Below are 12,936 nucleotides of genomic sequence, written 5' to 3'. Positions count from 1 at the left end.
CCTTGGGTGTGAGCTTGGAACCAGTTCCAGCTCGTTTAGCCTTTCTTTCTTTTTTTTTTTAATTTACATCCAAGTTAGTTAGCAAATAGTGCAACATGATTTCAGGGATAGATTCCTTAATGCCCCTTACCCATTTAGCTCATCCCCCCTCCCACAACCCCTCCACTAACCCTCTGTTCTCCATACTTAAGAGTCTCTTATGTTTTGTCCCCCTCCCTGTTTTTATATTATTTTTGTTTCCCTTCCCTTATGTTCATCTGTTCTGTGTCTTGAAGTCCTCATATGAGGGAAGTCATGTGATACTTGTCTTTCTCTAATTTCGCTTAGCGTTTCTTAATCTCTAAAATGAAGATTATAATACCTCACAGGAATTGTGGGGTGTTGTTATTGTTGTTGTTTTCTCCTAGAGTTTCAAGTATTTCAAAAAGAGACAATGTATTTATAAATTTTTAGCACAGGGTGCCTGCGTGGTTCAGTTGGTTGAGCCTCCAACTCTTATTTCAGCTCTGATCATGATCTCAAGATTCATGGGATTGAGCCCTGAGTCGGGCTCTACACTGAGAATGCAGAGCCTGCTTGAGATTCTCAATCTCTCTTTCTCTCTCTCCCCCTCTTCACTCACGTGCATGCTCTCTCTCTCAAAATAAATATTTAAAAAAATGTTTAGCACAGTAACTAGCACATGCCTGAGTATATGGGTACCTATTATTATCTTTATGCCCATTTGTTCTTAAGGCCAGACATGATGAAGTGGATTAAAAATAGCCACAAATTCTTTGATAGCCCTCTCATCTACAAATGAAATTTATGCCCCTCCCCTAGAACCTGGGTGGATTCTGCCTGCGTCTGTTTGACCAATAGAACTCATTGGAAGTGATACTGTGCCAGTTCCCAGTCCTTAAGTGACTGGTAGCTTCCACTTCCTGTCTCTTGATATATTTGCCCTTAGCCCCAGCAACCATGGTGTGAGAAAACCCACGCATCTCTGGGAAGACCTACATGGAAAGAAACTGAGGACCCCGTCCCCTCCAACCACCAGCCATCTGGCCAACATCCACAGCTGAGCCCCCAGACAGGAGTCAACAGTTATTTGCCAGCCATGTGAGTGAGCATGTCAGAAGAGGCTCCTCTAACCCCATTCCAGCTACCCCAACTGATGACAAGTAGAACAGAGACTAGCTGTCACTAACAAATCTTGCCCAAACTGAAGATTAGTGGGCACAATAATTGTTTTCGGCTACTCAATTTTTGGATGGTTTGTAACAGCAGTAGATAATAACCAGCAACAGATGAAATCACAAAGTTTTCTCCTCTACTCTGATTCCATATATGATTTAGAAGTAGGAAAAGGGTGGGAAGTTCATTTAGTCCACAAGAAATAAGTAGTTTATAGAGAAAATAGGTCATGAGGAAATTTGCTGAGTTTGCTTTGAGCTGCAAAATGGGTACTTGACTTAAATATAACTCAGTCCAGGTAATCAGCAAACCTTTACAGATACCTGTCCTCTACTTGGTGCTGAATATATATATATATATATATATATATATATATATATATATATAGTATAGATATACAGATAGTATATATCTCTGAGAACTGATCTCACCCTGGATACAACTATGTCTTGGTAACCATTTTTAGTTGCAGACCCCACCGATATCTATTTTATGTCCATTCAAAATGTCCATTCAGGCTGGCCATCTGACCCTCAGATCAAGCCGAAGTCAGACCTTAAACCACTCTAGACAGGTAACACACATTTGGCCCAAAGGTATAATGCAACCGAACAGCCATGCCTAGCGATCCAATAAAGAGAAATCAGCTCTAGGGAATCCTTTTGCAAAATCTGGCAGTTTGGGAGGGGAGTTTTTCTGAAAGTTATCCGATTTCTGGTTGCGTTGTCCAAAGTGAGTGTCAACTTTTATCTTGCCCAACTAGCCAAGAAACTCGTAAGTGCCAGATAACGTTTATGATGTGTGTGTGTGTGTGTGTGTGTGTGTGTGTGTGTGTGTGTGACAGAGAGAGAGGGAAAGAGAGGGAGAGAGAGAGAGAATACTGTATGATGTAAGTTACATCTACTTCTTGCAGTGGGGCTTTCCTCCCATGAAAAGGAGTAACTATCTTGAGAGCCCCAACAGGCATCTGGCAATCAGGCAGGCCAGAGGTCTGCATTATCCGATTCAAAAGCTGAGGGACTGGTTCTCAAGAAGTCTGCAGTTCATAGTGCTCTTACAACCCTCTTTATTTAATCTTCTTAAATCCTGTAATTTACCGACAAGTTGCAAGTGAGAAAACTGAGGCTCTTAACTTCGATTCCTTCCTCTTTAAAATGGGGGCGATGTGAGACTTAACCCCACACAGCGAGAGAACACCCAGTAACCCCCAGGCTTGCCTCTTGAAGCTCAAGGAGCTTCCCCTCGCGTCTCTCTATCCCTTTCCTGGCTTCCTCTCCCTATCTTTGCCCCGCCCCCGGCGTCGAGCAGCGCGCGCCTGTGATTGGCTCTTGGGAGCCACGGGGCAGCGGATGGGGGTTGTGGTGGCCATGGTGACGGGAGGCGGGGCGCGGCGGTTGTGGGTAACTGACGCCTGTACTTCACTGTGGCTGCGGCGCGCGTGGAGAGGCCTGGCCCCGCGTGGGGCCGAGCCGGCGCGAGGCTGCCGCCGGTGAGCCTGAAGCACGGGCCACGCACGCAGGGCCTAATCTTTTGGGCTGTGAGCGGCCGCGGCGTTGGCGGCGAGACCTCCCAGATGCCGGTTGGGGCTCTTAGGAGCGGAGCGCAGGCTGGGCCCGGACCGCGGGCGGGATAAGAGTCCGACGGGCCTGCTCGCCCCGCGCGTGGATGCGGCGGCGGCGGCGATGGACGCCGTAGAGGAAGAGAGCTTCGCCCTGTCCTTGTGAGTGACGCCGTCGGGCCGGGGAGGCCTCGGCTTCCGCCCTGGGGAACGGGTGTCCTCGAGGGGTGGAGTGGGGGTGAGGGACCGCCAAGGCTCCTCCCTAGTTCCCGCTGTTGATTGTGCGGCTGCTGTGACCTCCGGGTTCAAGCCCTGAGGACGGGAGTGCGGGGCGAGTGTCTCGCGATGATCAACGCCTCCATCACAATTCCCCCGGCTTTGACCCTGGTTTGAGCTGCCAAGGTCCGACCACGGGTCAGAGGACCCTCCACCACCTCCACCTCCAGGGACTTCCAATCCAATTGTCCCCTGGCCAGTATCTCGCCCGCGCCAGTTTCACGCTCACAAGCTGATAGGTGGGGGGTGATAGCGAAGATGCGGTGAGTAAACCCGAAGGAAATACATAAATACGAGGAGCCTTAAGATGTGCCATGTGAGCCTTTGCTCCCTTTATATGTCCCTTTTGTAGTTCCTTGTGTCATAACAGGTTTTCTGAAAATGGAGCCCTTGAACCCTAATGTCACAAAAATACGTTTTCTTCGGAATTGCTACAGTAGATAATAATCATTCTTAATTGTTGAAGTTGGGTGATGGGAAGTTCATTTTTCTGCCCTCTTTTGCACCTGTGTGAAAGTGTCTCTAATACAGTTGTTTAAAGCGAATTATTTGAAACAGCACCTAATCCAGGTATATTTTTCAGCTCTTCCGCCTCCGATGCAGAATTTGATGCTGTGGTTGGATATTTAGAGGACATTATCATGGGTAAGCTTCCTTACCACAGTCTCACCTGTGCTGTCTTTAGTTCTTAGACCTTTGCAGCTTGGAGGGTTAATTTTGAGAGAAAACAAGCTGCATATAATTTTTAATGTAGTACAGACTCATGTTAAGTGAGATTAAGTGGTTTTAGAGGCAAACGTTCTCCTTGTTTTAACAAGTAATAATCATACTCAGGTCTTGTAAGGCAGCTATCCAGGTAGTGGGGCCCTAGACGTTACGGACCTCTTGGCAAAACAGGAGCGACTTATTTCAAAGAATAAGAGGAATTCCATTTTTTTTTTTTTTTGGTTTTGAGTTTTAACATTTTTGTGCCATAAACCACAGCATAGTGCCATAATCACAGCGTGCGTGTCCGTGAAGAAAATAAAATGCTATATTTCCGCTGGTTCTGTATTTTCCTGGGTTCTGAGTTCCTATTCGTGCATTCATTTTTTGGTGTGCACAGACCTGCTAAGTAACGAGCGGTAACAGGCACCCGAGGTTTAAGACAAATGTATGGGAAGGGGGAACTCTGAGAAAATTTTTGTCTGAGTTTTCTGAGAATTAGGCGAAAAAGAAACCTTTACTGTGGTGGTGCTAGTGATGTTTCTTAGTCTAGTTTAGTCTGAAAATCACTGACCCACACGTTCGTAATCTTCAGGTCCCAAGAAAGTTCATGCCCTTAATGCCTAAATACAGGTGTTTCACCATTAAGCCCTTGTCCTGTGTGAAGGTGAAGATTTCTGGGGAATACTGAGGAATACCTTGAATTCTTTTGTCCTTTGCTTACCCTGTGTGCCTTTTTTGACCTCAGGGTGTTTACCCTAAAGTCTAGGTCATTTGTGAAGCTTTCCCTTTATTTTTAGAAGTAATTATTGTATGCACTTGTTAAAATTCCCTGTTCTCTCACGTTCAGGTGTTGGCTATAAGCCAGTCTTTCTACCAACCCTCATCTGAATTCCACCTGGCAATCCTATGCGATAGTTACTAGGATCGTTCTCACTTTCTAGTTGACAAAACCGGGGCTTAGAGAAACTAAGAAATGTGCCCAAGGTCACACAACTGACGTGGCTGAGCTAGGATCGGAGCCCGTGTGCTTGATCACTACGCTGTTCCCACCACAGCTGCTGAAATCATATTCAAGTAAGAGATCCATTTCATTCCGTTGTGGGAAAGGAATGTGATGGAGTTCCCAGGCCACCCCGTATGGGTGTGTTTAAAATGGACTCAAGGATGGTGGTAATGGTTGTACAACAATGGGAGTGTACATAATGCCACCAAACCACACTTAGGGGCGCCTGGGTGGTCTGACTCTTGATGTCAGCTCAGGGCACGGTCTCACAGTCGGGGGCTCCCCACTGGGCATGAAGCCTGCTTGGGGTTCTCTCTCTCCCTCTGCACCCCCCTCCCCCACCTCCGTGCCCTCAAAAAAAAGTGAATTCATGGGAATGCAAACTGGTACAGCCACTCTGGAAAACAGTATGGAGGTTCCTCAAAAGGTTAAAAATAGAACTACCCTACGACCCAGCAATTGCACTACTAGGTATTTATCCAGGGGATACAGGTGTGCTGTTTCAAAGGGACACGTGCACCCCAGTGTTTATAGCAGCACTACCGACAATAGCCAAAGTATGGAAAGAGCCCAAATGTCCATAGACAGATTGAATGGATAAAGATGTGGTATATAGAGACAATGGAGTATTACTCGGCAATCAAAAAGAATGAAATCTTGCCATTTGCAACTATATTGATGGCCTAGAGGGTATTATGCTAAAAGCAAAGTTAGAGAAAGACAAATATGTGACTTCACTCATATGTGGAATTAAGATACAAAACAGATGAACATAAGAGACGGCAAGCAAAAATAATATAAAAACAGGGAGGGGGACAAAACCTAAGAGACTTAAATACAGAGAACAAACTGAGGGTTGCTGGAGGGGTTGTGGGTGGGGGGATGGGCTAAATGGGTAAGGGGCATTAAGGAAGACACTTGTTGGGATGAGAACGGGGTGTTATACACAGGGGATGAATCACTGGAATCTACTTCTGAAATCATTATGGCACTATATGCTAACTTTTGGATGTAAATAAGATAAATAGTAAAATAAAATACTTAATGTGTTTCAAACTATCAGGAACCACAAAGGTATGAGAGTAAGGATGTAGCTAGACTCTTAATAGAAGGCTGCACCTCCCCTGCCTTTCCTCGAAGACTCATTGATGTGGAATACTAAATATAGGACTTAGAAAAATGTGATGATATGTGACTCTTGGTTTTTTAGCATACTGCGTTTGATATGTTTCTTAAACTTTATGTGACATGTTAGAAGGGCTTGCAACAAAAAAATAATGAATTTAATGTTAGGTATATTTTACCACTATTTTAAAAATATTAATATTTATTAATAAAAAGCCTGGGTTTTAAAAATATTAATATTTTTAAATTATGAAAATATTTTTAAATATTTTAAGTTACTATTTTTAAAATATTAATATTTATTAATAAAAAGACTGGGCTACTTGAACATCGACGTCCTATTGAACACTTCCCTAAAACACTGTTAGCTTTCCCTCTCCTAGAGACTGACCATTAGGAAGCAGTTCTGCTGACATAGAATTTGGCCTATTTATAAATCAATGGTTTTTAATCTCCGTTGAAAAGAATAAAATTTTCCTGTTGTTCAGATGACGAGTTCCAGTTATTACAGAGGAATTTCATGGACAAGTACTACCAGGAGTTTGAAGACACAGAAGAGAATAAACTCACCTACACACCTATTTTTAATGAATATGTAAGTGGTTTTCTGTTTCTTTCCCCAGAGATTAGAATTTCTTTAAAATGTGAATTCAGAATCCAAATATGTTGACATTTCGGGCACCTAGGTGGCTCCGTCAGTTAAGTGTCCAACTTCGCTCGGGTCATGATCTCACGGCTTGTGGGTTTGAGCCCCACGTGGGGCTTTTTACTGACAGCTCAGAGCCTAGCACCTGCTTCGGATTCTGTGTCTCCCCTCTCTCTGCCCCTCACTCGCTTGTGTTCTTTCTCTCTATAAAAAAAAACAAGAAACATTTAAAAATTTTTTTTTAAGATGTTGACATTTGGAGGACTTTAGAAGCTGCCACCAGTAACTGCCAGGAATTGTAGTTAGAATCTCCCATTGCTGGGGCACCTGGGTGGCTCAGTCGGTTAAGTGTCCGACTTCGGCTCAGGTCACGATCTCGCGGTCCGTGAGTTCGAGCCCCGCGTCGGGCTCTGGGCTGATGGCTCGGAGCCTGGAGCCTGTTTCCGATTCTGTGTCTCCCTCTCTCTCTGCCCCTCCCCCGTTCATGCTCTGTCTCTCTCTGTCTCAAAAATAAATAAACGTTAAAAAAAAAAATTTAAAAAAAAAAAAAAATTTTTTTTTTTATTAAAAAAAAAAGAATCCCCCATTGCTTTCTTCTGCAGTTCTTGAGGGTGTTTGATGATTTTTGTCCAGCTCCTATTTTTATTTCTTTCTTTTGAGGGAAGGAGAGAGAGTGAGTAGGGAAGGGACAGAGAGAGTCCCAAGCAGGCTCCACACTGTCGACTGTGAGATCATGACCTGAGCCAAAATCAAGAATGGATTCTTAACTGACTGAGCCACCCAGGGGCTCCTCCAGCTTCTGTTTTAGAAAATGCTTGGCTTGATCAAAATCCAATTTTCAGTTACAATATATGGGTTCGCTAAACCTTGCATTCATATACTCTGTGTGTATGTATATATATGTGTATATATATGTGTGTATATGTATATATATATATATATAGTATACCATATGTATATTGTATTCATATACAATATATTGACCTTTTGACTTGCACACAATACAGTTAAACAACATGGGGACTAGGGGTGCCCACACCTGCACAATTGAAAATCATGTATAAGGGTGCCTGGGTGGCTCAGTCAGTTAAGCATCTGACTTCAGCTTAGGTCATGATCTCACAGTTAACAGGTTTGAGCCCTGTGTCGGTCTGTGTGCTGACAGCTCAGAGCCTGGAGCCTGCTTTGGATTCTGTCTCCCTTTCTCTCTGCCCCTACCCCACTCACACTCTGTCTCTCTTAGTCTCTCAAAAATGAATAAACGTTACAAACAAAAAAAATTAAAAAAAACAAAACCTGTGTATAACCTTTGACTCCTGAAAAACATAACTACTAATAGCCTATTGTTGACTGGAAGCCTTACCGATAATGGAGATAGTTGATAAACATGTATTTTATATAGATACTCTGTACTACTGTATCCTTACAATAAAGGAAGCTAAGGAAAATGTTACTAAAATCATAAAGAACATACATTTATGGTATTGTGCTGTACTTATCAATACAAATAAGTGGAACCGTGCAGTTCAAACACTGTTCCAAGTGACATCTGCGTTTTGTTTTTTTTTTTCTACTGTGTAATCTAATCAGGTGCACATGACCGTTAGGTAGAAGCAAAAACCAAGGCTAGATCCCCAGGAGTTTCAACTCTGGACCCTTGGGCCTTCCCATTGTGCTGAGGCCTCCAGTAGCCTCCTAGAACAGTCTCATTTGAGAAGAGGTTTGAGCCTCGAGAACTTTCTTAACCTTAGAAGCATGGCATACCTGATGGTTTCCCCAAGTCAAGCCTCAGCTTACAATGAGGAACCTGTGATTACCTCCAACAGTATGCTTCTTTATATATTCCTTTTTAAACGTTTTTTTAAATGTTTATTTTTGAGAGAGGGAGGACCCAGAACCCCAACCAGGCCCTGAGCTGTCAGAACAGAGCCCGACACGGGGTCCAAAGACACAAACTGCGAGATCGTGACCTGAGCCGAAGTCAGACGCTTAACCAACCAGGGGCACCTGTACGCTCTTTTTGCACAGATTCCATCTACCCAAGAAAAAAGGCCCCGCTTCGTTCCTTACTTCCTGCCGTGGGGGGTGGGAGCCCTGCTGTTCACGGTCTCTACCTACATTAGCGCATTCATCTTGTCACAGGGTAATTACCTGCAGATGCCTCTCTCCCGTGGTGTGCCAGGGCACATGCTCACTGAGGACAGGAGCTGTATTTTGGTTCTCTTTAGTATCCCCTGTGCTCAACATGGAGCTTGCCACATAAAATAGGCCCTCAGGAGATGTTTGCGAACGTTGGAGGCCAGGCTTTCTGAAAAGCCGCCTTGTTTTCCTAAAACCAAGATCCTGTCCACTCTTACAGATTTCTTTGGTAGAAAAGTATATTGAAGAACAGCTCCTGGAACGGATTCCTGGATTTAACATGGCAGCTTTCACGACAACTTTGCAGTGAGTTGAACTTGACTCTGCATTTTTGCCTGTTTTCCCTTTCTCCTTTACTCTGAAAAAAGACCTTTTTTTTTCATTGCTTGATCATGAAGGTTTACAGCCCTTGGAGGTTAGGTCCTGGGTGGGAAGGCCCTTAAAATCTGCAAATGGAATCTTGAAGGGACAGGATCTGTTTCAGTCTTCCATGAAACAGCCATCCTTTTCTTTTGCAGGCATCATAAAGATGAAGTGGCTGGTGACATATTTGACATGCTGCTCACGTTCACAGATTTTCTGGCTTTTAAGGAAATGTTTCTGGACTACAGAGCAGTAAGTCCCTCTTGCTTGTGTCATTAGCCACATGGAACCATTGAGATAGTTCCAGATAGTTCCTAGTAGACCGGCTGCCATGTTTCTCCCCATGACTGGCCAATATCAGCCTGGCAGCTAGCAAGGTGTCCAGAGTGAGCAGCTGCCTTCTGGGCAGGACCCAGGTTCCTCTTAAAGTAATCCCTAAATAATCAGAGGGACAAAACCAAAAAGCAGGTCTAACTGCCTTGCCTTTCTTATAAGTCAGACTCTTAATAGGAAAAAGAGGTATTTTTCAGTGAAGAGAGGTACACTTTTTATGAGTGACCGGGCCAGTGCTGAACAAGAATGCAAAATAACCCCCTTCCACCCTCCCTCCCCCTGTGCCATAGGCAGGGTTTGGAGCTAGGAAAGGACTCGTGTTTTTTCCCTCTTCTTGCCGCTTGGGATTCTTTTTCTCATGCAGGAAAAAGAAGGCCGGGGACTGGATTTAAGCAGTGGTTTAGTGGTGACTTCATTGTGTAAATCATCCCCTGTGCCAGCTTCCCAGAATGATCTGCGACACTAGGCCCTGCCACCAGGCAGAGATATCTTCCTGGACGTCGCCAGCCCCATAGACTGGAAGAGGCTTTGGCTATGTGACAGAATACATCTTGGAAAGATGGGCTCTGTTCCACAACTCTTTGCTGACGTTAAGTATTGATGGGTCAGAAGACAGTCCATCTGACCCTCCTAGGCCCCTGAAGCACCTTGTGTTCAGTAATCCTAGCACTCCTCCCCAAGTAGACCCCTCTCTCAGGCCTGAGTCAGGCTCCTCTGGAGCAAGCCTGAGGCCAGCATCCCCCCGGGGACCCCATCCCCAGCATAAACGTTGGTAGGTCGGCAGCATTTGGAAGAACCCACCAGCTCCACCCCTCTTTGGCCCCGCCTGTCCATCAGGCTTTTTGTGTGCTAACAGCTTCCTGTATGCATCAGTTTCAGTCCTGCAGCCTCAGAGGGGTTTCTACCTGTGTGGGAACATTTCTCTAGGCTGTTCCTTGAGACAGCTGCCCTCTGCAGCAGCTCCCATCCCAGCTGGTCCTGGCTGTAGGAATAAACGAGAGATGCCCCTTACCTGAAGCTACCTGTGAAAATCACTTCCTTGTCTTACAGTCGGCAGTCCCTGCATCACTCTGTCTTCTGCTGGTCCTGATGTAGTCTGTTTCTAGAATTCTTTTAAGCATTTATAGATAACTATTTTTATAGATGAATACTCAGGCTAACCTAGTGGCTATAATCTTGGAGCTTCCATGATTACCCACTTAAAGATCAAAGTATTATATCCTGTGTGCTTTTTAGCTATTAGTGCTATGAAAGCAAAGATGCTTTCTACGTTGGTGTACCTAGTTTACTGGGCACCAGTGAGTGTGTGCTTATGCTGGAAGTAGGCTAAAAGGTCTCCCTTTCTTACAGCATGTTAAGTGTTCGTACAGGTTTGCTAAAACTTTACCCTTCTGTGTAAATCAGTTTGTTAGGTTTTCTGTTGGAGTAGGGCCTCTGCAGTTCCTTCCTGTCCAGATCTCCCTACCAAGGCGGTGTTCCGCTGGGTTGGCTCAGCATGAGTAGGAGAGCGCAAACAGCTTCACTAGTCATATGTATGCCTTGATTTAGCAGTGTTTCATAGAAATCACCAGAAAACATGGATGTCACATCTCTAGAAAGACAAGACATAGTATTTCAATTCTCAATGTGTACCTTCCATATATATATTTTTTTTCTTTTTTTTTTAAGTAAAAATAAGACTATACTTATAAACTTCGGTTGGCTGTTCTGGTCTTAAAGTGTGAGCTGTAGACTCTTTCTGTACTGATGCGTGGCACTTATTAAATACTTTTGTACCATGAATATACTCGGAGGTGCATCGCAAGAGCCGTCATTCTCCACGATTCCCTCCCCTTTCTTGGCTATCACCCCTGCCCTCGGGGTCACTGCTGCTTTGGTCCTTCAAAGCCAGAGGCCCTCGCAGAGCCAGCTTTTTCCATTGCTGCCCCTCCTGGCCTTGTTTTCCCTTCTTGCCCTTTTTCTATAAAGGGCTACTCACTGTAGGCTGGGCATGTCCGAAGTACTTGATGAAGACCTGGTTGAGAAAACCCATGTATGTGGACTTAACGAAAAATGAACAACAGCAGAGGTAAACGGTTCTTTTCCACTCAGAAAAAAAAAAAAAAGCAAGCCTGTTGCTTACTATTATTAGCAGATAGGCTTTCTGATTTTATAAAACCAGAAACCTGTCTCTGTCCACACAGGGACTTCCGCCATCGTGTGCCACCTTTGATGGGGCTCAGGGCTGGCTGGGATGAGAAAGCCCGCCATCCTGCCCAGTCTCCGTGACAGCTGCCCTGTCATATTGCTCAGACCTCCTTGCCCATGGGAAGCGCAGACCCTTCAACTGCAGGGTCTGAGGATCGGGGAGGCATCGGCCTCACCAAAAGGTAGTTGTTTGAGGAAGTATGTTAATATCCGCAGTGCAGTGGGCTGTGTGTTAGCAGGTTAGAAACTGGTAAGACCTTGCCTAGGATTTTGTTTCCTCTTAAGCCAAAAGAAAATGAGTTGATCTTAACACTAAACTCCCTCCTTATGTCTTAATCATGGAATGACTCCCGTTTATCATATTCTGAGCCACTTGAGAGTGAAAAGCGATCCTGTTAGCATCCATACCAGGACAACAGGCAGGCCGTGGGCCTATCCCAGGCTAACCAGGACATGGGTGTCTGATTTAACCCCGTCCCTCTGTTCTGGAGCAGGTCCCCCCCCAACCGTTGGACTCAACAGTAGCCCCCACCTGCAGGGGATCTGTCCCGAGACACCCCCTCCCCGTGGATGCCTGAGATCCCAGATAATACCGAACCCTCTTCACACTGTTTCTCCCTGTACGTCCACACCTGTGACAGAGTTCAATTTAGAAAGGCATGGTAAGAGGTTAGCACCAAGAAAATTAGAACAGTTACAACAACATACTGTAATAAGAGTTACGTGACGGTGGGCTCTCTCAAAATATCCTACTTCCTGTACTCTTGTGATGATGGGAGGTGAGGTCTGGCCCCCAGGCTGAGATGAAGTGAGGTGACTGGCGCAGCTTGACCCTGCTGGTAGCCTCAGGAGGAGGACCACCTGCTCCCAGGCTACTAGCTGACTGCGAGTAACTGAAAACGCAGAAAGCGAGAACTTGGATAAGGGGAGCCTACAGACTACTGGAGTTACATCCTAATTATCCCTGGGTTTTTGCAAAAGGACCAAGGGGTGCCCAGAAATGCCCTCCCCTCAGCCTACTTACTATCCAAAGCATGTTACTCTGTGGCAGCAGAAACATAAGCTCGGTCAGGAGGACTTCCTCTCTGTGGTCTGCCGCCGGCCCCCCGGATCCAGCCTGTTATTCGCGTTGATGACTTGATCTCTGAACTGCACACTTTCGAGGCAAGGGACAGGATGGCACTCTCGCCTTCAGCAAGGTGACCTTGATGTGCCTAAAGCTGGGATAACTGACTGGCTTAGTGTTAAAAGGACACCATTCTGAGAATGGGGGGTAGGGATCTATTAAATCTGTCAGGACAGCTGGCATGAAGGGGAACTGTCCCTGGCAAAGAAAGCAAGCAGGAAGGTACTCAGGTGGCCTCAGGTCAGAGTAGCAGCTGGGGGTGCTAAGTCCAGAACCGGATTTTGAACCTCCCAGTA

The 12,936-nt window shown here is 45.3% G+C and overlaps 2 protein-coding genes across 6 annotated transcripts in view; both read left to right on the top strand.

Moving 5' to 3' along the window:
* Positions 1-1,376, top strand: part of RSPRY1 (ring finger and SPRY domain containing 1) — a 47,720-nt gene extending 46,344 nt beyond the window's left edge. For all 3 annotated transcript variants that reach the window (XM_047835218.1, XM_047835217.1, XM_047835219.1), the window contains exon 15: positions 950-1,376. In XM_047835218.1, coding sequence (XP_047691174.1) covers positions 950-1,064 — 115 coding nt within the window. In that variant the 3' untranslated portion in view covers positions 1,065-1,376. The remainder of the gene's footprint in view (positions 1-949) is intronic.
* Positions 1,377-2,550: 1,174 nt separating this feature from the next.
* On the top strand, positions 2,551-11,850 carry ARL2BP (ADP ribosylation factor like GTPase 2 binding protein). Of its 3 annotated transcripts, none has more exons than XM_047835239.1 (6): positions 2,551-2,896; positions 3,594-3,655; positions 6,335-6,441; positions 8,852-8,937; positions 9,150-9,246; positions 11,511-11,850. In XM_047835239.1, the coding sequence occupies exons 1-6, from the start codon at positions 2,859-2,861 to the stop codon at positions 11,562-11,564; spliced, it is 444 nt and encodes a 147-aa protein (XP_047691195.1). In that variant the 5' UTR covers positions 2,551-2,858; the 3' UTR covers positions 11,565-11,850. The 3 variants fall into 3 exon arrangements, with proteins under 3 accessions (XP_047691195.1, XP_047691193.1, XP_047691194.1); XM_047835237.1 differs by lacking the exon at positions 11,511-11,850 and adding an exon at positions 9,692-11,113 and having other exon boundaries at positions 2,554-2,896; XM_047835238.1 differs by lacking the exons at positions 2,551-2,896; positions 11,511-11,850 and adding exons at positions 3,070-3,273; positions 9,692-11,113.
* Positions 11,851-12,936: the final 1,086 nt, after the last annotated feature.

Source organism: Prionailurus viverrinus, chromosome E2 (assembly GCF_022837055.1).
Source record: "Prionailurus viverrinus isolate Anna chromosome E2, UM_Priviv_1.0, whole genome shotgun sequence".
NCBI lineage: Eukaryota > Metazoa > Chordata > Mammalia > Carnivora > Felidae > Prionailurus > Prionailurus viverrinus.
This window is presented reverse-complemented; position numbering and strand designations above follow the sequence as displayed.

Excerpts from the sequence above, each read along its gene's own strand:
- ARL2BP (XM_047835237.1), top strand. The coding sequence starts at position 2,859 with ATGGACGCCGTAGAGGAAGAGAGCTTCGCCCTGTCCTT. Across the intron at positions 3,656-6,334 it reads TTTAGAGGACATTATCATGG|ATGACGAGTTCCAGTTATTA; the intron begins GTAAGCTTCCTT and ends CCTGTTGTTCAG. Across the intron at positions 8,938-9,149 it reads GCTTTCACGACAACTTTGCA|GCATCATAAAGATGAAGTGG; the intron begins GTGAGTTGAACT and ends TTTCTTTTGCAG.